The sequence below is a fragment of the Cnephaeus nilssonii genome, assembly GCF_951640355.1.
Source record: "Cnephaeus nilssonii genome assembly, chromosome: 5".
NCBI classification, from domain to species: Eukaryota; Metazoa; Chordata; class Mammalia; order Chiroptera; family Vespertilionidae; genus Cnephaeus; species Cnephaeus nilssonii.
The window spans coordinates 66,446,589-66,473,619 of NC_137076.1; the positions used below are offsets into that span (position 1 = coordinate 66,446,589).

The window sequence follows — 27,031 nt, forward strand, 5'->3', positions numbered from 1 at the left end:
ATCACTGCAGCATGTAACAGGTCGTGACTCACTGCCACTCAGGATTTCTCCCGTTATTATACCCACAAGCACGGAAAATCCAGCTCCCTCCACCATTCCCTCCTTACCAGCACTTAACACACCAAATAAGAGAAATCTGTAATTTTACCCATAAATAACCTCAATTCCCAGGAACGTGTGAAATCGGCAGGGCACACGCGCACACCTGGGCGCCACCATCAGAGCAGGGAGGAGGGCTCCTCCCTTCAGCGCGCAGCACAGCCCAGGGGGCGGGAACGGCGCGGGGGCCGGAGACTCGGTCGGGGTTTGGCTCACACTACGCTTAACCCAGGCGCCCGGCCGCCAGGAGGAAGGCGCTGCAGCGGAGTATTTACACAGGACTTTGTAAAGACGCCAAACAGCCTTCCTTTGGGTTTTCCGATTCAGGTTGACTCAGCAAACAGATGTTACAGAACCATAAACCACAGCCCTCACAGCTGCAGACATTCCAGGGAGGAATTCTTTAATAACATCAGCCCATTCTGTGCAGATATGAAAAATCACCAGCCTTCCTTGGCCTCTTCTCTTTCAAATGAATGTTCTGGGAAAAGAGGTCAATGGCCACAAAAATCATCTGATCATCTCTCTTCGAAAGAGAAAGAGAGACCCCGTTCGCCCACCTCCTGTGAGGACCAGGACGGGTGCTGGGGAGGGCATCGCCCCGGCCTCATGGGGACTCATGGCAGGTAACTGGGAAGGAGAGGATTTCCATCTTCCTGGGTTTGCAAAGCTTGTTCCTGCAAGTGTTCACACACACACACACTCTCTAATGCGTTCTTTTTTAATTCGAGGCTCCTGCCATGTGTTAGTTTTAAGCAGATTCTATTCGAATACAAAACTCTGCACTGCTTTCAAGGTCCGCAGCCCGATCCCACAAGCCGTCTCATGCCTCACCCTCTGAATGTTTCTGTTCCATTCTGGATTCTCCGACACCAGTATATAACGAGCAATTTTTTAAACCACCAGTCAGTGGGTACCGTAACGAAAGAAATATTTATCCGCCATATACAAATCGGTTTTGCCAAATGAGGTCATTTTCTTAAAACCCATGACTGGCAGCTGGACCGAGCTCCTGGAGTATGCGCCTGCTCGGAGTGTGACGGGGACCGAGGGGGAGGCCGAGGGGGAGCCCTGGCCTGAGCTGGCACCTGGCCTTCCGGGCCACCATCAGCGACACGCGGCGTTTGCAGGCGCGGGGACAGCACTGCAGACCCCGAGTCATGACTATCTGGAGATGCCAATAACCTAAGGCCCAGAAATTAACTTCAAGTAGTTTTAGACATGAAAAAGGATAGCGTGCCTGTATATTCTCTCCTTAACTCTATCTACCTGAAGATTTTCTACACCTGTCTGTGTGCGGACAAAGAAGCAGGCAAGGTTTACATAAAAGCTACAGTGCACGCGCACGGTGCCACGGAGAACCAGACAGCCAGGCTGTGTCCAGTGCAGCACCGCGTGGTGTCCCTCAGGCAGCTATGCCAGGCTGCTGCCACGCCTCACCTGAGACATGACCCCCGCACAACTGGGAAACCAGCAGTGTCAGGGCGGCTGGAGGTGGGTCGCCTGCTCAGCCCGCAAACAGGTAAGAGGGTGGCCAGCCCTCCAGTGCCAAGGCTGGCTCTTCCCCGGAGGCGTCTGCCAGGCTGGGAGCAGGGAGGGTGCCAGCAGACAAACTGACCGTCCTCGCAGCTCAGACGGAGCCCGAGTGGCCCTGTGAAGGCCAAGCTGGCGTTCTGCTTACACAGAACACAATCTACCCACAACACAGGGCCAGACCATGCTGGAGCCAGTCCTAGCCTCCCCATAAGAGCGTGAGACCCCCATCCTGCTTCCTGAATTCACCTCCAATCTCCAGAGTTCACAGACACCACCCGCCCCCCCCCCCCCCCCCGCCCCCGATCCTGCTCCCTGCAACACAGGGAAGGAAAAGAAGCCCCTGGGGCTAGGCCATACCTGTATGGAGGCCCCAAACTTCTCGTTGCAGAGGCTGCACACCAGCGCCCACCGACTGCTGGGGATGTGAGACACCTTCGTGATGGGCTCCATCTTCTCGGGGCTGCCAATGCTCACCTAGGGCCCAGGAAACAGCGAGAGTGCGCCGAGGCCGTCAGACAGACCGAGGCCGAACATGAACGATGTGCTACTTCCCGTGCCCCCCCACCCACCGGACAGGGGCAAGGGGCACTCGGCCTCCTAGGAGGGGCACACCCCTAACTTGAACGCATCAGGACAGCTCAGGGGACAGTTCGGGGACAGGCGAGCGCAGAGCCCAGGGTCCATTCCCTCCACCCTGAGCATCTGGGAGTCATGTGACTCAGACGTGCCTGTTCCCAGAACACTCAGATAATCGGGCGTGCACGTCTCAGCTGAGCCGGACAGGCGCCCACCACAGCGCAGGCCCACCTGAAGCGGTCAGGGCTGAAGGTGGGGCGGGTCTACACAGACCGACTTCAGTGTCCATCTCACTAAAGAAAACCATCCTCTTCCAACTGGAAAGGTTACTACACAGTGGAAAACTACCAAGACACACAGCTCTCCTTGGCACGGGGCCTGGGTCGCTGAACCGGGTCCCCGTTAATAGCAAACCATGAGGCCCGGCGCTACCGGGACCTGAGGCATGAAGCCGCAACCCCAACCGTCCCCAGATAATTGTCCTCAGGAGGAAAATGCACCAAGAATCACACACCAAAAACGCTGAAATTTGAATCGAAAATGATATTCTCCACAGTGAACCATGCAAATTAAATTAGTCAAGGTCTGGGACTGGAAATAAATTACACCAGACCTGAAATTAAAAAGGTTGAGGCTAAGGGAGAATTCCAATAAAAATCACAGAAATATGACCTAGAGCAGTGGCTCCTAACCGTGGTGGTGTCCCGGGGACCGTCGCCAGGCGCAGTCCTGGGGGAACAGCTCAGCGCCCAGGCCACAGCCCAGAAGCTGCAGGTCTGCTCCTGGGGCCCGTGTCCCAGTGGGAGGATTAGCTGTGATGGACAACTGAATCGAAGCCTGAACACCATCCTACGCACTGCTGCCTCGGTTAATATCGCCACAAGTTTGCACCCCCTGGCTAGAGGGAGGTGCGCTGGAGATTCAGGTGAAGGGGGGGAAAACGGGTAGCACTTAAAAGGTGTCCTTTTCCTCATCAGCTACCACGTGGCCTATTTGTGACCAGCCGCCCTCCTCCACCCCAGCTAAAAGCCAGAACCCCCTGTGAGACCACACCCACCTCGGGGATCCACAGAGCACAGCTGACGTGGACCCACTTGGTCCCGCTGCGGGTGGGCTTCATGGCTCCGCCTTTCTTGGGGCACAGCAAGCACTTGGGCTGCACCCCCAGGGCACACGTCCGGCACAGCCAGCTGCCCTCGGGGACCTTGAGGATTCCATAGCAGGCCTGTAAGGCCAGCGCCCCCGAGGAAAAGAGAAAAGAGAGAAAGAAAAGGATTCATTTTTCCCATTATACCTATTACTCTTAAAACACCCGGAAGGTTTTTAACAGGACAAGTGGCGAAACAGAAGCACTCCTGTGCCCACCGCACAGGGACCCTCTCCGTTCAGGTAAGAGCCAGGCGGCCTCACCCCGCAGCCGGGAGGTGCGTGTTGTCTGCGGGTACAATACGACGTGCTCACCACCAGGTGACTCGGAACACTCCCCGAGGACAGACAGGTTTGTGAAGAGTCTGCTCTGCTGTGTGGCTAGGGACACCACGGGCCACCCAACTCTCAACCCTGAGCCGCACGCAGATCCTCAAGGCAGGGCTCGGGGTTAAAGAGGGGAAGCTGCCCCCAGCTTCCTGGTGTGGGGGGGACTGAAAGTGAGAAAGCAACACAGGGCACCCGAGAGCCTCCCAAAGCTATGAAACGGAACACCCGCTAAGGAGCATCCATCCTCGTTCCCCGGGCTCACACGCTACCAACGGGTCCCAACACTCTCCCAAGTGAACCCGCAGGCCCAGAAAGGTGCGACTTTCTAGACCGAGAGGATCTGGTCTCTTTAACTGACACTTAGAGCAAAACCTGTTCTGCACCGGAAAGCCAATCGCAGAAATCAAGGCTTTTTACAAGCAAAGTCGCTAAGATGGCTCAAAGCACGAAAAGGCAAAGTGTTAGGTAAGCGAGGAAACAAAACCATGATGGTAGCAGGTTCAGAGCCTTCTAAACGCCAACTGCCAGCCGCTGTCCTCAGATGAACTGGGAGTCAGGAAGTCGGGAGACAGTCACGGGCTCCAGGCCTCCAGACAGGAAAGCAGCCCAGTGCCGTCTGAGAGTGCAGGACGCAGAGAGGAAACCGCAGGGATGCGAGCGGGCGGAGTGAGCAGCCAGACAGAGCTCAGGGCGCGATGTCAGCGCCATGAATGAGCCACTGTCAACACAGACTGACGGGAAACAACTTTAAATAGAGCGAAATGACACTAGAAAGGTTTCCAACACCCAAAGGTTTCTATCAGGCATTCTAGAGAAAGTCACATTTGAAAAGATAATTTTTTTTTTTACCAGAAAAGCAAGTCTAAACAAAATTAAAAGATTAAATAAAATATGCCTTTAAGTCAAGCCCTGAAGAAGAACGCCTCAAAGGAAAAATGAACCACAAGGAAAAGCTAAGGAAAGACACAATGTGGTTATGGCAGGAGGAACAAGACCAGGCAGAGGGGTGGCTGGGGGCCCGGACACCCCAACTTCCAGCTCCAATGGCCACTCACCCACAGGAGCCCTGAGCAGCCCCCCTGACATCAGTCACTTATCTATGAAACGGGGTTCGAGAGCTTCCAAGCAGAACCCCTTTTTTCAAACAAACTGTTTCTCAGGGGCAAAATAAGTAAAATAGGAACAAATCCTGAAAAGTCATCCAAGGTAACAGCACCAGCAACAAAAAACAGCGATGGTGGTCACGGTGCTCACGGTCTTGTCACGACGAAACCCTACAAGGAGTCTCGGTCATCACAGGGAGCTTCCTCAACAGCTGGGAACCCAGGGCTGCGGGCCGGGCTCCGGCGACGGCAGGGAGAGGCTGAGTCGCGCTCTCAGGATGAGAAGAGCCTGCTCTGCTGTGTGGCCAGGGACAGAGCCTTAGCTCTGGGACAGGACCGCGGCAGGCGAGGTCTGCAGGCAGAGCGGAGGCCAAGAGGCAGCACATCGTACAGAAAAAGATAATCCAAGGAAGTCCCAGAGCAAACCTGACTCTTCTCCCCAGAAGGTCGCCGAGCAATCTCCACCGTTGTCGAAGTTAGGTGATGTCGGCATAAACAGGTGAATTCAAAGAAAGGACCTCAGGGTAGTCTTTTAAATCCTAACAGTGTATGTGAGCGTGAGTCCCCACAGACATCCGAGTCACTCCATGACTGCACTAAAAGTAAGTAAGAGAGGTGAGAAAGACTGAGACTGTCCCAGGGTCCGCCCTTACTGACGCCTACGGAGTCCTTTCACAGGAGGCAGCGAGCAACCACCAGACCCGACCGGAATCAATCGGGGAGGACAGGAAATCAATTTCCAGGAAAGGGAACTCCTTCCCCTTCACAGCTCAGTTTACACACTAACACATTTGCAAGTGTTATGGGGTAAACTGTACCCCAAAAAGAGATGCCAAAGTCCTAACCCAGTGCCTCGGAACGCAGCCTTATTTGGAAACGGGGGCATTGCAGGTGTGGTCAGTTAAGATGAGGTCACACTGGGGGAGGGTGGGCCTCGAATTCCACAGGACAGGTAGCCCTATGAGAAGATGTCAGGTGTGAAGACACCCACAGGAGGACACCATATGGCGAAGGCAGAGACACATGTGGCACCGACGACGGTCAGCAAACCACACGACACTGGGAGAGCGGGAGAGGCGGGGGAGGGTCCTCGGGTGATGGCCCTGCCCGCACCTCGCTTTCAGACTTCTAGTCTCCAGAGCAGCAAGACAAGCTTCTGTATTTAAGCCACGCAGTTTGTGGCACTTCGTTATGCCAGTCCGAGGAAACCGGTGCAGCTAACTATCCACCTTTCCAAGGTTTTTCAGTGTTCTTAGCACCTGAACTCAGGTGCTGGCGCCGGGCAGAGGGGCACGTACATTCTTTTTAAGTGAACCTGACTTCCATGGGCAGGACTAAGACCATGTAAAGGAGAGAGAGTCTCACAAAGGAGTCGATGCTTCTGGTTGTAAAAGTGTCAAGAAATACTTCAAACACTAAGAACCGCTTAGGGACAGCAAGATGCCGGGAACTCCCTCGGGGCAGCAGGAGAAGGGCCCTGTCTGCAGGGAGACCCGGCCTCTCTGGGTGTCTCTGTCTGGGCCTCGCTGCCCACATACCTGGTGCACGCAGATGTTGCATTTGTCACAGAACACCATCTCGTTGCCGTCCTCACCGTCCGGCGACTGGCAGACGTCACATACGACGTCCTCGTCGTACTCGATGCCCAGGCCCTCTTCCGTCTCGATGGCGTGGTTCATGTTGTCGGAGCAGCGCTGCTCAAACTCCTCCAGGACCCTCTCCATGGTGCCCTCGTCCAGCTCCGGCATGCCTGGGGGCGCAGAGCCTGCCTCAGTAACCCCCAGCCACAGGCGTCACCGGGCATCGTGTGTTTACATGTATGAGTAATTTGCAATGAATAAGTAATGTTATAAGTAAATCCATCCTGAGCGCCCCACACATTTTCTATTGCATGCCCTCAGACCCTTCCACAGGAGACGCTGTGTTGTAAGTAGAAAACACAAGATAAACCCCAAAAGGGATCGAGGATGTTCAACGCACTGTCGTTCAATAGTCATTTCATTACAGTGTTATACATAAACGATCATGGGAGTGACTTCGAAGCCCTGACCTGACCCCGTGTTGTGGCTTGGGTGTTTGTTTGAAAACTTTCCTTACGACTTGTGACAACAGATTCCCCTGTGAGCACTGGATGCTCTTACCCGGTTCATCCCTCTTCACCCTCTGAACTGACTACACTGAGAGGCACAGTTCATCAGACACATGAGAGGCCAAAACACAAGGACTGTCGGAAGCCTAGGAGACAGCTCATTGTGAATCAAATAAACTGCATTCTTAGGCAAGAAGGATCAAAAATACATCTCCAGTGGTTCTCGTGGTTATAGCCAGTGGTGGGATGAGCCTTCTATTTTCTCCCACTTGTGGATATAGTCCAAACTTCCTACAATGAAAATACTCATGCAGACAGAAAAAAATAGGCTGCAAATACTATTCAGACAGAACACTGAAGTGGCAAGAAACAACAGAAATGTCATTAGAGCCAACAACGACTTCTGTGCACTATCGCAAGTTTAAAGCCATCAAATTAACACTTCTTGGGTTTTTACGAAAATCTGAGAACCACCACAATAGAGCTGACAGTGTGATAAGCCCTAAACGCTTATTCAAAAAAAGCACCTACCATCGCAAACCCTACTTAACTATGAGACAGTCTCTGCTTGGCCAGGCACTCCTAGTATGTAGTTCTAAAAACACCACTGGTTTTGAAAATACAATCCTATGCCCTGTAATTAATTCTCACCATTAAAAAGACCAATAAAAGCATGTGTTCAGATTATGTTACACAGCTGCCTATGTACTGGGCACTTCCTTCCGACTGAGGAGTCAGCCCAGGACTCATCACCAAACCACCTCAAAGGCACCAGTGGCTCTGGCTGTACCCTGTGCCCAACACAGGCCACCTGGTCAGTCAAGCGCACTTGGTCTCTACAAAACTGCTATAAAGCAGGCGGTAGATGGATGAAGCTGAAACAGCATTCACCTCCAAGAGAGCTCTGAGAAGACTGTGAAGTCTAGTCTGAGCTCAGTGCAAAATCCCTCCCGGTGTTTTGCACCAAGCTCAGACTAGACTTCACCGTCTTGCTCATCGGGACACCTCGAGAGACCCTCAGCAATCAGGAGTGCGGAGGGGAAACCGCATGCCACCGGGCTCCACCCTGGACCTGGAGATGCAGTGAGTGTGGTGCAGAAGCTCCGCCCTCACACAGAAAACGAGCAAACTCAAGAAGAGACGGCTGGGCGGGGCTGGGGGTGCTGGGCTCGGGAGGGGCGGGGGGGGGGGGGGGGGGAGGGGCGGGACTCCGGAGAGGACTGATGCCTGGGGAAAGAGGCAGGCACTCCAGCATGGGAGCAGGACCTGGTGAGGAGGCATCGCTGCGCTGCGGGGTCTGGAAGGGAGCCGGGCTGGAGGGCTGGAGGGGACTCAGCGCTGGAGTGGACTCAGCGGCGGGGCAGAGATCCGAACTGCACCACTGGGAAGGGAGTGCTGGGCCCTCTGTGGTCCAGGGACAGTCACTTTGTTTCTCTGGCTCCCGTGTCCGTGAGGTAAAGAAGATCAGGGCAGGGCGGGAACCCTGCCTCCATGGCCAGCGGGAAGGTCCCTCACCGGCCTGGTCCCTGAGTCCATCTCAATGGACAGCGCTCGTTACAAACAATAGCACGGGCCTCACCCATCTCCTTGAACTCCTCGTTGGTCAGCTCCAGCCACGCCGCGTCCATGTCATTGAGGTCGTACCGACACACGCCATCGGCCAGCGCACGGATGTCCACGTAGCCCAGCTCCGGAGGCTCGGAGCCTGAAGAGACGATGTATTTCTTGGGCCTGATGAACATGAGGGACTTCTCTTCCGACACGACCCTAGTTAACAGCAAACACGAGGCAGCCAGGTTATCCTTTCTGCCACAGACCAGCCAGGCTGTGCAAAGGCCCCAGGGGAGTCCCCACCACCACCCAAAACCCAGGTCATCGCCAGACTAACAGGCTTAAAGTCCTGACGTCACTGCTAATAAAACTAAGGAGTCCTTAACCCACCCAAAGGGAAAGACATCCACCTGCAAACCCTGCAGAAGTCTTCAGAACCAGCTCCTTCCTCTCAGCTTCCCCGACACCCCGTCCCCACCACCACCCACAGCGGCAGGTGCTGTGGCCGCTTAGGTGCCCAGCGTTGCCCATTCAATCCCTTTCCTCCAACCAGAACCACCCAGCCTGCTGGACGCCAAGCAATGGGTTCGAGAACATCGAGGAGCGAGAGCAGCCACCGCTGATGCTGGGGAACCAAGGGCAGCCCTCTGTCTGACCTTAAAAATAAACCAGACCTCAGCCATTACTCAGTGCTCCAAGAACCAGAGTGAGCCCAGCCGGGGACTCGCCCAACATCCCAGGACCAGAACCCGCGCTCCCTCTCTGTAGAGGGCCGCCTGGGAGGCACCTGAGCATTTCTTTTCATTATCGTCAGCCGAACTCGGGGTGTAGGCCGAGCCACGCCCTGGGAACATGCTTCCCCAATGAGGCTGGACATGTTAATCAGTTCTGAGTTCATAGCAGCCCAGGTGTCAGCAGGGGCGGGTCTAGATATGTAAACCCAGTAATGCTGGGGCCTAGTTAAGAATGCAAATAAGCTCCTTTGATCCTAAGTTTTGGTGTTACTTCCTGGATTTTGGGGAGATAAAATAAACCTGCTGTGTGGCTCAGGGTCATGCTGCCTCTCCATCAGAGAAAATGGCGTCCCACCCAGCCCCCAGCTTTGTGAATCTATTTCTGCGTCTTGCGCTCTTTATTTCTATTATTTCTCAATCCCTGGCCGCCTCCATTTAGAACCGGTTCGTGGAAAAGGGAGATCCCCGCCATGTTTGGCCCCCGCCGCATTCAGGCCCCCGCACCTCTCCTCCTTCCCTTACCCTCTGCCCCCACCTAACACCTGAAGCAGTCTCATCCACCATGCCCCCCGAAGGCCCGGATGGCACGAGAGATTATCAGACCGCCCGGCTGGGAGCCCGCACAGCCCTCCACATCTTTGTTCAGCAGTTGGCGTGAACATCAAGTTGTCCAGAGACTGTGTCAAAGTTTCATCATCACCTTTATCGTTACAAAGTGATTTCATCTACAGGACACGGAGGTGGGCTAACTAGGCAGTTATTTCTCCTACTCAACCAAGAGCAGGCTTTTTTCAGCTAAAAATGTCCATAAGCTGTGTAACCGTTATGCTGGGCTCCCAAATGTCGTGAGCAAATTGGTGAAAAATTCCTAGCTTGGGACTGCAGGGCTGGTGTCATGCCCCAGGCGTGCACTCTAAGGCAAACACATTGCTCATCCCGAGCGCCCCGCGACGGGCCCGCCCACAGGCCAGGAGCCCGGCCTACGGAGGCCACCCGACCCATCATCTAAACCTGCAGATCTAGGTGGACATTTGTCATTTGTCGTAGAGATCCCGAAGAGCAAGGATCAAACTCGATCATCCCCAGTGCCTGGAGAGACACCGAGTGGGGAGGGTGAGGGTGAGGCGAGCTCCGTCCGCTCTGCGATGGTGAGGATGCAACAGCGGAGCCCAGGGCGCTCCCTCCTCTCCCCACCAGCAGCCCAGGGTCGGGGGAGCTGGATGAGAGGACAAGTGCAAACTGGCTGCAGCTTCTAACGAAGCTGAGTCACTGAGGACCCGACCCTCAGGGGGAAAAGTGGTTTGTGAGTCAGTCGCGACAAAGCCCCACAAGAAGAACTGGGCAAAGTCACCTAATCCATTCATCTCCCCAAACTCCCCTCCACATACCTAATCTGGCTACCCCACACCTGTCCTCCTCCAAAGGGGGAGTGGCCACCATGGGACCCAGGAAGCCACCTTTGCAGCGTGAATGTGACCAGGGGTGGAGATGCAAGTTCAGGAAGAGGGACAGCAGGGGGTGCAAACATCCAAGCCCCAGCCAGTCCTCCGAGTCACTGTCCTGTGGACCTGACGTGTTCCTACGCCCCCTGGGGACCTCAGTGCTGAGGACACGCTGCCCTTCTCGGCACCTGGCTGAGGGGCAGACGGGCCCCACGGGAGAGGCAGAGCTGTTCGCCTCGGGGCACGTCTACCTGGCCACAGGCTGAGGGATGGTCCCAGGGCTGACTGGCACCTGGACCCCCTTCTCCCACTCCTGTCTCCAGGGATCTGCCAACACGTAGTACTCATCGGGGTTCAGCTGGTAGGAGTCATGCAGCTTCATGGCGGTGATCAGGTCTGTCCTAAACACCTGGAGAGGGAGAGACAGGGTCACGGACATTTGATATTTGCTTTCTTATTCAGAGCACTGGCAGCTGCAGGGTAACCATGGAGCTGCCCTGTAACAAGGTCACTGGATCAACAGAGAACCAGTCTGGCCGGTGACAGGAAGCCCTGAGCCTGCCACACCCTGGCCTCAGGCTCGGTGGCTCCACGTCCACACAGCAGCTGCAACAGCATCAGCAGAGCAGCTTTCCCGACCTCTCAGTTCGCGGAGCGCTGCTGAAACCGTGGGCGGCATCCCTGCGGGGCGGCGTGCTCTAGGCGGTATTTAAGAAACAAAGCTCCACGGACCTGTAGCAACTTCAAACCCAAACCTGGAGCCGGAACCACCAGGGCCTCCCCTTCTGCACTCCGCCTCCCAGGCCCCTCCCCAGGCCCCAGGGCAGATGGCGAGGTGTCTGGGAGGTCAGGTCCCAGCTGGCTGGTGCCCGGCGAAGAGCAGACTGGGACAGAAGCAGGGACAGGCCTGGGAGTCTGGTCCGAGAAAGGGCCTCACAGCACGTGCACACTTGCACACCTTGCCCGGCACAACTGTTTGTGCTGAGTGGGGAGGAGGCAGGAGAGGGAGCGAGGGAAAGAAGACAAGCAAAGTACTGCCCTCTCCTCTCCCTGCCAGAAACAGACCCTCAGCCAAGACAGCTCCCCCAGCCTGTGTCAGCGCCCCGAGGGGACACACAAAGGCGTCCTGCAGGCCTGCTGCCCTGGCGGGGCTGGAGCCGGCACCGTCTCCTCGTCCACGCCCGTCTCTGGGCGACAGCGCTGACCCTGGCACCAGAGCCGCACTTGGCAGGGAGCGAGCCGGCATCTGTAGGCCACGCTCTCTGTTTACACAAGTCACAATGCTGAGCTCGCTCCCCCCGAGAAGGACAGGGGGTTCTTTCTTGTGCTGCGGAGCGCAGCTCACATTCTATCCCGGCTAATAGGGCCATGTTTGTTTTTCCTGGTGGCTTTTCAAGCTGGTGATGACTTTAATACACTTCACCGGAGCGGAGTCTGAGGCAGTGTCTGAGCTTTCCCCAGCACGCCACTCCCCGCTCCCAGCGCCCGAGTAACAGTGAGAACCTCGTGCAGTCCCCACAAAAGCACAGGAAGATCGGCTTCCTTACAAGCACTGATCCCAAAGCAGGTGCCCCGCCAGGCCAGGGCCTCCCCACCCCAAAGAAAAAGTCCTTTAAAACAAAAAGATAGGTCCACAGCTTCAGGAAGAAAATCAGACTGAAAACACATTCCAATGGAGTCTTGTAAGTGAAAAAATCAGGCGTGTTCCGAAGAAGGAGAATCAAACTGCAGGAATGAACAACGGCAGCCCACCACGCCCTTACTCAGACTCGGGTGGGGATGCTCAAGGACCAAAACAGGTGCCCCCAAATGGACACCCGGGTCCCTGGCAGAATTCAACGTTAGTGCTTTAGGTGTAAAGGTGTTTGCACTCAGAGAAATCTTAGAAAAAATCTGGAACAAAACATGGGTCAGGCACAAGGCGGAGTCCAGGTGCCCGGGGGGCCCCGATGTCCCCCAGGCCCCCCATGCCTGCCCTGAAATCACAGGAGTACACAGAAAGCCAGCAGCGTGTTAACGGCAGCACGGGGAATTAAAGAAAGAGGAGCCGCAGACCTGGCCGCCCCAGGGCTACCAAAAGGGAAGCGGGCGGTGCAGGCTCCGCGGGACAGAGCCTGGAATAGGCCGGGGCGGTAACACCGCCCCCTTCCCGAACATCGAAGTGTCTCCTGGGGAGGTTTCTACAGTTCTAAAGGATGCGCACTCCTTACTTCCTCTTAGAGAGGGGGTCTCTGCTGCACTCTAACAGAGCACCCCGCACGCCCCATTCAGCCAGAGACGCAGGCGTGCTGCAGGCAAGGCCGCCTGTGAAGTCACCCCGCCAAGAGGCAGTGCAAAACCAAGGGGCAGAACCAGACTCTCTCCCCTAGAACCTGCTCACTTGGACACGGGGATGAACCACAATGCCTTTTCTCCCATGGTGTCAGTGCTCGGAGCCCAGCAGAGGTTTCCAGAGGAAACACCTCAGGGCTGGTAGGAGCCCCCAGTCAACAAAAGCCAGCAGAGAGACGCACCGAAAAACAATCTTCAATAGAGTGAACGGTGACAGCGAGATAGATAACAAAATGGGGAGCAGGGGAGACATGAAGATGAGAAACAGACTGGAAAAGAAGGGAAAAGCCTGAAGCATAATCCCCAAAACAAAATTCCCAGAACTATATTGTTGTTGCCAAGTAAGCCACAAATGTACGGCTAAAACTAACTTGAGGCTGGCAGTGACTGGCAGCCGCCGAACTCGCCCATGTCCTGGCGAGAGGAAAAGTTGTTGGGAGCCAGCAAACAGGGAACAGAAAGGAAAAGAAGAATATAACTAATGATAATACTAGCTAACAGTTACTGAGCACTGTTTTATGTGCTTTGTATGTGTTGACCTCTGTGTATTAACCCCTTAATCCTCACAATAGTCCTGAGGTAACCACCTATGTTATCCCCCTCTTACAGAGTTGGAAACTGAGGCACAGAAAGGTGACATAACTTGCCCAAGTTTCACAGACAGACATCAGTATCAGCCTCGGGCCTGTATGTCGTCACGTGTTCTCATGCACACGTGTCAGACATACGTCACGCCAGCATTCGGGAAATACCTCGGAAGGCTTCCGATCTTCATGTCTGGAGCAGGAACCTCTCCTGTGCTGGGACCGAGAATTCTGAGACCAAGTGGTGGACAGGCCTGAAGACACAAATATCCACAGAGGAACAATTAAAAGTGCAGAAATCACTGAGTGCTCAGTTTTATTTAACCAAACTCACAAGGCTCCCCTCCACACCCCCAATGAGACAGCCATGACGCTGGGCCAGAGCGCTGGGCACTCACAGCCCCTTCACTCCCAGGGCTCATGCGCTAACGCTCACCCGCGCGGGACCCCCCAGCACAGCACACAGGAGGACACCGGCTCTGGGCCAGAGCCTGCACGTCTGAAGTTAAGAGGGTCAGCGTCTCCCGGTGCTAAACACAAACTGGGAAACATCTCACTGAGTTTTTAGGAAACGTTCTTAATGCGAAGAGTAAGATCTTTATGCTAAATCCTAAGGCCAACCTCAAAACTTAAAGCAAGAAGCGGTGGTGATTGTCTCCTGGTGCCCCTCTCTGTGCCTCTCCGCTCGCCCAGGCCCAGGCCCAGGCCCTGCCGGCTCGAGCAGGAGATGGTCAGACCTGCACCTCACACTCTCCTCCTGCCCCGGCTCCAGGTGCATGTTCACCTCGAATGAAGACATCGCCCCAGAGCTGTCACCTCAGCGCCACAAAACTGGGCCCAACCTTTGACCCAAACTTGTCCTCCCCCGTCTATTCTTAACCTGGTGAGTATCACGTTTCTACTTGAACTCAGAAATCTAAGTCACCCTAGACCAGTGGTTCTCAACCTTTCTAATGCCTCGACCCTTTAATACAGTTCCTCATGTTGTGGTGACCCCCAACCATAAAATTACTTTTGTTGCTACTTCATAACTGTAATTTTGCTACTGTGAATGAATCGTAATGTAAATATCTGTGTTTTCCGATGGTCTTAGGCTCTATAGCAGCGGTTCTCAACCTGTGAGGAACTGTATTAAAGGGTCGCGGCATTAGAAAGGTTGAGAACCACTGCCCTAGACCCTCCTCACTCAGTACAGGTTAAGAATTAATGGCAAAGTTGTATTAACTCACTGCCCATCGCCTCAGACTCCCGGTCGGCCCCCACTCCCCTGACTGCCCATCACGTGCTGTATAGACACTGGCTGCGGCCTCCTGTTTGTGGGTGCCCCACCTGCAGTATGTCTCACCTCCACCCTGAACACATACCTACCACTTCCCAGAAATTAACAACCCACCCCCCCTCCCCAAAACCAAAACCGGAGGGAACTGCCATTCTACTGTCACTCAAACTGGAAGCTCTTATCTCTACAGATTCCAGAGATAAGGGACAGAACCAAAGTGCCCATTAGACCTTGGGGACACTAAGAGATAGAATCTGCACATAAGCCTATCATCGGATTTGCGATGACGGAGGCTGAAGGGGATCTATCGCCAAGCGTCCCTCTGGCACCACCCACACTCATCAGTTCTGAGGCCTGAAAACGGGGCGACTGTTAGGACAGCAGAATCAGGCCTCCGCCTACAGGTGGCCCCTGTAGCCACGCTCAGTAAAGCGTCTAGAAAATGCTTTTTTAAGAAATAGGGAATGTGAACTAGAATGCTTCACACCCACATAGAAAGAAATACTCTGGGCCACTGGGGTGAACCCAACGTACAGAAGTTCCAAATCCTGGCATCACTGGCAAAAGCAAACAGAAGCCAAGTTAGGAACCTGGAGAGGAAGGTGCTGGGTGGCTCCTGCCTTTAGACAGGCCTCTCTCACCCTGGGGTCCTGCAGGGCCGGCTCAGGGCTAAAAGGAGACAGGGAACCAGCCAGCAACTCCAGGTGGTGCCGGGGATCTCAGGAGGGCAAGGGAGGTTAGGGCAGGAAGGCATGATCCTTTCCTCTTGAGTCACGATGGAAGGGTTATAATGAAAAGGAACAAACCGAGAAATTTAACAAGGACCGTGCATTCCACCGCTATACTGTAAACCTCATATGGGGTGGAGGGAGGCGAGTCCGTCCTTTCAGAGCTAAGCAGAAACCACGCTCCTGTCATTGGTGGGTTGGGGACCTTGTTGCCTTTTCTTGGGCATCTGTCAGCATCCCTCCAGCGTAGTTTCCAAGGTCCCCAGGAGCCTGCAGCTTTGCTGGCATGGAACAACCGAAGCAGTGACGGTCATACAGAAACTGCCGCTTCTCTATCCTTGAGAAGTGCGTGTCTGCACCACACTTACTTTTTAAAACAGAGAACCGAAGGCGCTGCAGATCTGGCACCTGACAGTAATACTACCCGAGAGAAACACTGGTCCACCCAGATGCAGTCCATTCCTCTTCCTTGTAATGGACGTGATGCGTAAGACGGGAGAGAAGTAAAAGTTAATCCTGTTAAACCCACTTCATAGAAAGTGAGGCTGGGGGAAGGGAGCTAAGTTTCAATTATCACTGATGTGAAAAATGTCCTTAGCTTAATCATAAAGGCCAAAACCCAGAAACTACCACACATGCGCCAACAGACGGCATGGATACGCAGACGGTGGTATAGCCACAGTGGAACACTCCCCTGCACCAAGAAAGGAGCTTCTGAGGCAGGCCGTGTGGACAATGTTGGAAGAGCTACATCGAATGAAGGAAACCAGCCAGTCTGTAGCGTATTGCTCCACTTACAGAAAACTCTGAAAAATGGACACTAATCTCCAGCGACAGAAAGTGGATCATCTGATGAGGGGAAAGGTGGGTGGGAAGAATTTCCTTGAGTTTTATGGCTGTCAACATGTCAGAACTTATCAGAGTATCCACTTTTAATGTGGGCAGGAGATACCTGATGGTTTTCTATCATCCACTAACAACAAAGAAAAAGGAAATGCTCCATTTTACTTGGCACAGGTGGCTTGCCTAAAGCCGAGACTTGGCAGCCCATCCAGATGGGAATGTGGGACGGGGACAGTGGACCCTTCCACGTCAGCTGCAGGTCCCTGTTGCTGGTGGTCTCTTCCTCCTGATCTCCTTGACACAGCAGATCCTCAATAAGTGTGTTTAAAAGTGGGCAAGAATGTGGTGTCGTTGTTCAGGACTGTCATACTCAGCGAGAATCATCCCTGTCACTTCAGAACTGAAGGCAGCAGGCACAGAGGACACGCTCCCGTTTTGCCTATCAGAAGTTAGGTTTGAGCTCAAGGAAAATAAAGCAATGCTACATGTAACGGCAGCCTGGTGGGCCCACTGCCTCTGGATCAGAATGCAGCGACATCCACAGGTTCCCTGGAAGTCCACAGCGGGAGACTCGAACAAGTGTCCTGACGTCCCTGCCCAGTCCTCCTCCCTCAGCCAGGCTCTCTCCGGATAGTTCTCAGATGGTCAAGAAGCTCCCAGAATATGATCCAAACAAAATAATTTGCATCCCTTTGTAACTGGAAAAAAAAAAAGCTAGGTAACGCTGGATGGGAATAAATAATGAAACCAGAAATGGGAGTATTTCAAACCCTGAAGAGATAGGGAGACAGAGACTTATCTCAGCAAACACCTGCCACTGGCTAGTTCTCAGAAACCGTGTGCTGAGGCCACACTGGGTGGGGCCCCGTTCTGCTTTGTTCTGAGTGCTAACATTTAATGGCAGACTAAATTTAAGAATGTGACAAGTACAACTTTGTTTTATTTTCTTTTTGTTTTCAGGAGGAGCTGGGAACTCTAATCTGGTAATGATGTCTGTGATTATTTTATTGACCACACACAAGAGAGTATCTGAAGCTAAGTCCACTCCGTGACAAATGTAAGCAACTTTAGAAATTCTTATGCTGTTTGTTAGAGTAACAATATTGTATATTAAATACTGTAAAGAATGAATGAAAAAAAATGTCTTGTTTTAATATCCCCACCTTCCATTAAAAAGTTACAAAGGTTCGCAGGTGGCAATACCGTGGGCACAGATCCTGTGCGCACCAGCTTTCTGATAGTGCAAATGTGCTCCTTTGAAATATTAAAAATAGCCACACTGAGTTGCCCTAGATCTCAAATAAGGAAAAAACCTCAAGAGTAAACCTAATACGTGTTGCACATGACTTCACACATAGTAGCTCATGTGTGTTGAGCCTCCCAGGTTGTGCAGTGCATGAAAGGTTCAGAAATTAGAATGAATGGTGGTCTGGGTGTTCACACCACAAAATGCAAATGACAGAAGAACCTCGCCTCGGACCCAGTGGTGCGTCTCCTGTGTCTCAGTCCCTGTGTCTGACACTAGAAAACAACATGCTGGTGTCTCCAGTCCGTTAAACCAGCTTAACAAGGTAAGATGCTTAGGACCGGCAAGCGTGAAGTCCAGTGGCCGGCCAGCATCAGCGGACAGTGCAGACCTGAGAGGCCCCGTGCGTCACTTCCAGGGAAGGCCAGCCTCGCCCTGTGCAAGTCCATCAGAGCCATGGACATTCCTATCGGAAAGTTAGCTGAGTTAATGTCGTCACTGGCTATTCACTCTAATGGGATGACAGGAGGCAAGCCTCGGATACAACCGCCGTTTCTATCAGGGGCTGACCCTATGCCTACCCCAGCTCTTCCACCCCAGCATAGCTCAGCTCCATCGTCCAAATCACTGCCAACTTCCCAAACAAGAAGCATAGCACATACATTCAAAGAACTGGCCCAGGCACGTTCCGACATACTTAGTGCACTGGGTTCTTCAACCAACTGGCACACGCGTTTGTTTCCCTGCCCTTAGCCCTCCTGCTGACATCCAAGACCCAGGGCCACAGAGGTTAGTCCATGCACAGGATCCTTTGTGCCAGTGGCTCCTTGAACCCAAGCTGTTACCCTTTTCATCAAGTGTCAAAGTCAAGTCACAAGTTGGGTTTGAAAAGGGGCAGAGCCACCTGTGGGCCTTGAGGAGACATGGGTACAGTATACATTCTGCAGTACTCGAGCCAAAATTCCCACATTTCCGTGCAACTGAACTATGCAACTCGTGGGTGTGTCACCCGATGCAACTCCTGTGGAAAAGGAGCAAATTAAAGGTACCATCAAGCAGGAGCAGATCTGAGACAGAGTGCACTTTCATGCAGAAGAGAAACCACCGAAGACGTGTGTGGGGGTGACCAAGCACAGCCAGCCAAACATAGAAAATGAAGACAAGTTATCAAAAACTGGATGGGAATCCATCAAATGCAGCGATACAGAAAGTGTGTTTCATCCGCTAAAAGCGATGGGCCTTCACTGCTGCCTGTAAGCTGGAGAGAGCCCAGAAGAACAGCCCCCACAGAGCTTCATGCTTGCCAGCCATCGGCCTGCATTACCAGCTGCAACATTAGTCGGTGTGAATCTGACTCAGCAGTCTTTTCTGCCCATTCGTATGACAGGAGGTGGAGCCGAGCTCAGCGGCAGAACTGGACTAGACAGGAGTGTGTCCCAGCCGGCACAGGTGTGGACACTGGGAGGTGCCTGGCTCCTGACCCCAGCCACACCCGGCTTTCCATAGGGAGGTGGACCCAGCCCTGAAACGGAGGACATCAGACAGAAAAAGGAAGCCTCGCTTCACAATTTTAGGAAAAACTCTGACCTATCAGCACACTTCTTCTCTCTTCGTGGAAAATAAAAGAACCAATTTAATTTCCCTCTGGGTCTCAGAGAGAGGCACATTTTAAAACAACCAAAACACCACTTACACTTGGCTCCCTTCTCCTGGCCAAAGCCCACACGTGTTTAAAAAATTGGCCAAATGAACAGTCTTCTTTATGTTCTACTATTTGATTCTTGTCTTACTTTTACATGAAAAAAAAATATAAGGATGCTGATCAGAGCTGTTAACTGGCCTGAGATAACCAGCAACACATGATTCCTGCCAAAGCAAGAACACGATGTCTTAATGAGCCTCTGCAGCTTTATTACCGATAAAATGGGATCGCCTTTAGGTTCTGGAAATACTGAAAATAGCTGGTGGACCCCATTCGCACATTTGCAGAAACCCCTGAGGGCTGAGGATCCTCGGCAGGGAAGCAGGAAATGAAGGGCCCGGTTCCCTGGCCACCCGCTGGCACAGTGCACAACTTCAGAGGCTGGCAGGGCCACCAGGAGCCCAGCAAGCACAGGCGCAGCCTGAAAACACCGCAACGCCGCTCCGTCCAAGAGCAGGGCTGGCCCCCCAGGGCACCTGGAGAGGCTCCGGCAGCTGGAGGAAGGCCCGCACTGGCACAGAAAATGCCCGTCCACTCCCCGTGGTGAACACCACCCTGCTGCTCCCTGACCCGGCTCCAGCCCGAGGCCAGCGGCGAGGTGTGGCTGCGGCTGGTGCTGCGGCCCCATGCTGACGTCAGCAGCTCCCTCTCCTCCACTTGGACATGCTCTGCACTGGGCTGGAGCTGCTGCCAGAATCCTGTCCGGGCTGCAGGCTGGAGAGCGGCCACTGCAGACCCAGCCCTTCTTGCAAGCAGGGCTTTCCAAGTGCCCAGAGCCGCTGAGGGCGGCTCAGGCCTGGGGACCTGACTGCAGCGGCAGAAGGCACCTCACTTCACAAAAGGACGGCTCCAGTGCGCAGGGGCCTTGAAGGAGCTGTCCTCGGAGAAGGTGGAAAGGGGTGGTCCGTGGGTGGCGTGCATATTTTCTAAGGCTGGGCATGCCAGCGTTCTCACCACTACCACCAGGCACCGTAACTGCCCAACACTAGGCCTGGACGGACAGCACGGCTATGAGGCATCAACGCCTGCTTTACACCAAACCAGCTGCCTGACAAAGATGACCTGCCACCAGCTACCAGCAGCCACTGTCCTGTCCACGTCTAGTCCTGTCCAGCCCTACTCTTGGATGGAGCAGCGCTGCGGTGTTTCCAGATTGGTCGTGTCTCTAGTTAACCCCCAGGACCCTCTAAACTCCAACCTGAACCCTCTGCCCCCCACATGGACATGAGCACATTAGGAGGAGGAAGAAAATAGCCCGTCACCAGAAAGGTGACGTTTGATGGACACACTTTCAGTGGGGGCTGCGGCCGCTCTCCTCCTTCATTTTTAACCAGAGTCTGGGAAGAGGGGAGGGGTGCATGTTTAGATGAAGCATGTGGTCTTCTATGGCTCTTATGGGCTGAATCGTGTCCCCCAGCATTCCTAAGTGGAAGCCAGGCCCCCGTGCCTCAGAAAGGGATGTATTTGGAGACGGGGCCTTAAAGGGGTGACTAAGTTAAATGAGGTCTACGGGTGGACCCTGGTCCAAGCTCACTGGTGTCCCCTTAAGAAGAAAACACTGGGGCACACGGACACAGGGGTGCCCGCGCACAGAAGGCCATGTGAGGACACGCGAGACGGCAGCCACCTGCACGCCAAGGAGCGAGGCCTCGGAGAGAAAGTCAACCTGTCCACACCTTGACCTTGGATTTCTAGCCTCCAGAACCGTGAGAAAATAAGCCTCTGCTGTTGAAGCCCAGCCTGAGCTGAGGTTACTGTGGAGCAGATGGGCCCCGGCCCAGGGCCGCACTGTCCAATACGGTCATCACCAGTCACACGAGGCTTTTCAAATGGAAATTAATTGAAATTAAATAAAATTTTAAAATTCACTTCCTCAGTTACACCGGATTAGAACATTTCCATCCAATTGGGCAGCTGGAGTCCAGAGAGGGGAGGGTCTAGTTCTGGGGGAACATTCCAGGACCTCTGAGAGCCGGGCTCTCCCGGGGAGGAGCTGAGGCAGTGACGGGGACAGAGGGAGCAGGAACCTGCTGCCCACAGAGCACAGACACGGGGCTCAGCCTTCCACCCGGCACAGCTGGGTGGAGGCCGCGCGGGAAACCTTCCCCTGACTAACTGGAACCAAAAAGCAGAGTTTTAAAACTGCTGCAGGACAGAAGTGTGTCCTCCACAAGCAGTTACTGAGCTCTTGTAAGTTCCGAGGACACTCTGACAGGCACCACAGGGGGCAGACAAAATTACCTACGCATGTTTTTGCCTCAAGGGGCAAAAAGCCAAGCAAATATTACACAGGCGGTGAGGGTGAGGGCCCTGAAGCTCAGAAGGCAGAGAAGGCGCGGACAGGTGGCTTACCGCCTGCGCCCGGGCCAGACCCTCAAGAGCTCTCCCCGAAATAAAAGGAAAACCCTCTCTCTGGAGCCCCAGCTCCTGGTTTTTCTTTCCTTTCACACTCACTCCTCCCTGTGCCAAACAGCAGCGTCCCCCCAAGTCCCAATCCCTCAGCCGCTTCCTGATCTGGTCACGGCTTAACTTACTCGTGCCCCCCAACTCCGACACCCCTCCCACAGCCACCAACGCTACTTCCCACTGCTCCACGCCTGGACCAGGGTGCCAACCAAATCCGGTGTCTAAGATGTTTTTATGTTCCTCGTCCCCTCTCTCCACGTACCCTGTGGCTATCAGTGCAGCCCCCTCGGCAGCAAAGCCCTGCTTTCTAATTTGCAGCTTTTAATCTACTGAAAACTGGGAGACCAGAAAACCAAAACGATCCTGTTCGCCTAAAAATTATTTCATCGTTCAGGACCTGCTCTGCCTCCATCTCCTCCCGGGCCCCCTGCCCTCCCACCCTCCATCTCCTCCCCGGGCCCTGCCCTCCCAACCTCCATCTCCTCCCCGGGGCCCTGTCTTCCCAACCTCCATCTCCTCCCCGGGCCCCTGCCCTCCCAACCTCCATCTCCTCCCCGGCCCCCCGCCCTCCCAACCTCCATCTCCTCCCCGGCCCCCTGCCCTCCCAACCTCCATCTCCTCCCCGGCCCCCTGCCCTCCCAACCTCCATCTCCTCCCCGGCCCCCTGCCCTCCCACCCTCCATCTCCTCCCCGGCCCCCTGCCCTCCCACCCTCCATCTCCTCCCCGGGCCCCTGCCTTCCCAACCTCCATCTCCTCCCCGGCCCCTGCCCTCCCAACCTCCATCTCCTCCCCGGCCCCTGCCCTCCCAACCTCCATCTCCTCCCCGGCCCCTGCCCTCCCAACCTCCATCTCCTCCCCGGCCCCTGCCCTCCCAACCTCCATCTCCTCCCCGGCCCCTGCCCTCCCAACCTCCATCTCCTCCCAACCTCCATCTCCTCCCCGGGCCCCTGTCTTCCCAACCTCCATCTCCTCCCCAGACCCCCTGTCTTCCCAACCTCCATCTCCTCCCCAGACCCCCTGCCCCCCCAACCTCCATCTCCTCCCCAGACCCCCTGCCCCCCCAACCTCCATCTCCTCCCCAGACCCCCTGCCCCCCCAACCTCCATCTCCTCCCCGGGCCCCTGCCCTCCCAACCTCCATCTCCTCCCCGGCCCCCCGCCCTCCCAACCTCCATCTCCTCCCCGGCCCCCTGCCCTCCCACCCTCCATCTCCTCCCCGGCCCCCTGCCCTCCCAACCTCCATCTCCTCCCCGGCCCCCTGCCCTCCCAACCTCCATCTCCTCCCCGGCCCCCTGCCCTCCCAACCTCCATCTCCTCCCCGGCCCCCTGCCCTCCCAACCTCCATCTCCTCCCCGGCCCCCTGCCCTCCCAACCTCCATCTCCTCCCCGGGCCCCCTTGGCCCCCCACTCCTGTGCACCGTGCCTGCGTTCACCGTTCGCAGAGGGCACCAGAGACATCTCTGCCACGGCCCAAGACGTCGTCTATCAGAGCCGGCGTTCACATAGCCCTGACTCAGAAAGCTGGCCCGATACCTCCGCCATCACGCAGGAAAGCAAGCACTCTTTGTGGGTTCCCCGCGGGTCGTCTCTCATGTAAAACACCCGCTAAGGGGCTGGAGCTCAGGCACTGTGCTAGGGACAAAATTCCCTCGGCACCTGAGGGGAGCTCCAGAGCAGTCTGTTAGCTGCTCAGTACACAGACGCTGTGTGACATTTATTTTGACTGCCTGGAAGCCAACTAACTTCTGGTTCTCAGCTGCACTGTGAAAACACGAGGATGCCAGCGAGCTGCGGTGCGGGCAGCAGCGGTATTAAATACAGTCACCGTCAAACCCGGGGAGGGGCACTGACTCGCCACCTCTGCAGACCGGGACTGAACACTTCACACCCCGCCAGGCAGTCCTCAGTCTCCCTTTGTATCGGGTTGAACTGGTTAATAATTAACTGGCTTCAGTTAAGTTCCCTTCTCATAAAGAGCAACGTGAAGTGCCGTAAGTGATGCTCAGGAAGAACACACAGGCCAGTGACTCTTGGAACTGGATTCCTGGTCCTCGGGTATCAGACAGAAGCCTGAGGGATGCCCGTGCAGCCACGTCACCGGAGAGATGTGGTGACAGACCTGCAGTACCACTCAAGGCGCTTCGCCAGGCCTGGGCGTCCAACGACCTGCGAGACCTGCCCGGGAGGCCAAGGGCCTCGGCTATGTAAAGCATTACATTAAAAAATCATGTTTCTGCCCCAAACCCTGGTGGGCTCCAAGAACAACAAAGCAGGACTCACTGCCATTGTCGTCAGAATCCTCACTGCTGCTGGGAAGGCGACCTCGTTTCATGATCTCCCCGGGAAACAGCAGGCAGCCTGCAAAGCAATGAGACAGCACTTAACCCAAGATGATAATACACAATCATCAAGTTGTGCTTCAGAAGGCAGCCAGGATTTACAGCACACAAAAGCAAACAATCGGCTCTAAGGAGCATTTGAATGGTAAACAGTGAAAAGCCCAAAGACACATAATTAGGTGCAATCATTAACAGAACAGGTTCGGAACGGAGGGGGAAGGGCAGGGGAGTCACGTATCAGGAGTCTCCCAGAGGTGCCAGGCTCCTCGCTCATTCCTGTGACAGCATGGCAACTACTCCAGGAGCCTCTTCAGCTGGCAGTGGCAAGCGCTGCAGGAGAAACCCAGGCAACGACCACGGTGCTTCCTCTGCAGACAGCCTCCCGTCTCGGGAAGGGGGCGGCGAGCCGGGATGTGTGAATATTTACACTGCACCGGGCATGATCATGCTTCTCAGGCATATTTCACTGAAACAGCCCTAAAAACCGAATAACCTAGATTCTAGAGAACACAAACGGGGTGGTGGGATTGCAAAGGCCTCCCGTAGCCACCTCCAACCCCCAGCGATGCACAGCTGGGACAGGGAGGGGCCAGGCAGCCATAGGATTCTGATTCGAGTCCTCCCCTTGACACATTAGGAAACTGAAGCTAAATAAATAAATAAATAAATAAATAAATAAATAAATAAATAAATAAATAGGTCACTCTGTGGGAGGGGAGCTCCTAATCCAGTCCAATTTCACTACACTTCACCCCAGCTCCTTCCAAGAGGTCCCGGAGTCCAACCTCACGCAGCACACTAAGAAATCAGCTGTACAGGCACCCCGCCCACTTTGCCAGCTCCTTTGAGACACGGGTGATAACAGGCCTCAGCCCCATCGGGTAAGAGGAAGGCTGCATTTGTGAGAAAGGGCCATGGATGGAGCCTCAATGGCTGGTCACTGAACTTAGATCGACTCACAGGGCAACTATCCAAAAACTTTCCCAAACTACAATTATTGATCACCTTGACGTATCTTCAGGGCCCTGATCTTACTGCAGATCAATGATTCGCAGGAAGGGAGGAGGGCTTTGGAGTCACAGGGAACCACAGCATCAGAATGTGGTGTGAACAGGAGTGTGGCCACAGGATGGTGTGACCCACAGCATCAGAATGTGGTGTGAACAGGAGTGTGGCCACAGGATGGTGTGACCCACAGCATCAGAATGTGGTGTGAACAGGAGTGTGGCCACAGATGGTATGGAGAACTACTGTGCTAGTACAAGACCCAAGAGAAAAACCCAGAGCTCTTCTCTAAACGGACCTGTAAAACAAGCAGAGCCCTAACCGGTTTGGCTCAGTGAATAGAGCGTCTGCCTGCGGACTGAAAGGTCCCAGGTTTGATTCCGGTCAAGGGCATGTACCTTGGTTGTGGGCACATCCCCAATGGGAGGTGTGCAGGAGGCAGCTGATTGATGTTTCTCTCTCATCGATGTTTCTGACTCTCTATCCCTCTCCCTTCCTCTCTGTAAAAAAATCAATAAAATATATATTTAAAAAAAGCAGAAATGATCACAGGATGGCCGTTCCCACCTGCAAAATAGACCTATGCAACTCACACGAATATTCAGGCCCCTAATCTCTAACTCCAATATTTTATATTTTCTTTCTGAAACACTACCCCAGTTAAGATGTGTGGATATTTGTTTGCCAATGGGTTCTTCAAAAAACATTGAAAGAATTTACAGAGCCAGGACATGAGTCCTGATCTGGGTCATGAGTTGTCTTATGGGCTAGGGTTTCATCCTGGGGGGCAGGGTCACAGTCCTAAACCCTCCTACCTCCTTGCAGAGCCCTATCACCCATAACTAATACCCAGCTACCTACAACTGGGCCTGGGGCAGGCTCACTGAAGTCAAAATCGTCCACGGCCCACAAACACCTGTGGCCCACTCCCCACTTGAAATGCTCATCTTCTGGCCCTGTCACCACGTACACTAACTGCTCACAGTGACACCCTGCTCCCCTCAGGACCCCCCAGGAGGCAGTACAGGGGAAGGGAGAGAAAGGAGCACTCATCCCAAGGGTACAGCTCCCAGAGCCTACATTATAAGCGAGTTTAAAAAGAAAAAAACAAAACAAAACTAGAAAGTGCTACCAAAAGAGGAATTCCTTCAAGTAACAGTGTGAAGCAGCAGAACACAGCGGGAAGAATGCAGTTCCCACCTCCTGAGCTGGTGTGAGAACTGTGGAGAGGAGGAGTGGGAGGCTGAGAAGGCCCCTCAAACCACCCAGCGACAAACAGGAAAACAAAGGCTGACTACACATCTTCATTGATGCAGACAACTTAAATGTACCTACATAGGAGAACATGGAGAATGAAGAACTTTTTGCATCAAAATGCCTTCCTCCTCTCAAACCAGGGAAAGCACTTAACAGTCACTCACTAAATGAAAAATGCAAGCACCGCCCCAAAGCAATGATACTCTTCTCCTAAACACACATCAACACTCTCAAGCAAGATTATGCAAGTAAAGAAGAGTGAAAATAGTACTTTTCTTCTAATGAATTCCATTTTCATCTGCCCTGAAAGATCGGAGTGATGGCGTTGAGAACACTGTAATGTACTTCTGTAGGGAACCCCGAGAGGTGATGGGGTGAGTGCTGGGCACAATTTCCTCCTTGGTGGCTCTAGCGTACTTAAGCACTGACATCAGGCTGCTGTATCTCACCTGGGGTTACTTATGACATCAAGAAGTCAAAATACATGAAACTATCTTTAGGACACAATACAGTGGTTGAATGCTACAAACAGCTGTGCAATAAAAGCCAGTGGGAGAGAGCTGAGGGCCCCTGCATCACTATCTTGCTGCCTCTTTTAGGGCAATGGCTATTATCTGGATGGTAATAGTTTAAGTAATGATCAATCACAGGGTTACTATTCTCAACACTCCAGAGATAGCTGCAAGAGGGTGGCCCACAAGCACG

The 27,031-nt window shown here is 54.0% G+C and overlaps 1 protein-coding gene across 5 annotated transcripts in view; it reads right to left on the bottom strand.

Moving 5' to 3' along the window:
• JADE1 (jade family PHD finger 1) overlaps positions 1 to 27,031 on the bottom strand; it is a 53,156-nt gene that overhangs the window by 11,553 nt on the left and 14,572 nt on the right. For all 5 annotated transcript variants that reach the window (XM_079770669.1, XM_079770667.1, XM_079770668.1 and 2 more), the window contains exons 2-8: positions 24,006 to 24,083; positions 13,690 to 13,775; positions 10,858 to 11,015; positions 8,459 to 8,646; positions 6,329 to 6,540; positions 3,269 to 3,436; positions 1,993 to 2,109 (exon numbers count right to left, since the gene is read on the bottom strand). In XM_079770669.1, the coding sequence (XP_079626795.1) occupies positions 1,993 to 2,109; positions 3,269 to 3,436; positions 6,329 to 6,540; positions 8,459 to 8,646; positions 10,858 to 11,015; positions 13,690 to 13,775; positions 24,006 to 24,057 (981 nt within the window). In that variant the 5' untranslated portion in view covers positions 24,058 to 24,083. The remainder of the gene's footprint in view (positions 1 to 1,992; positions 2,110 to 3,268; positions 3,437 to 6,328; positions 6,541 to 8,458; positions 8,647 to 10,857; positions 11,016 to 13,689; positions 13,776 to 24,005; positions 24,084 to 27,031) is intronic.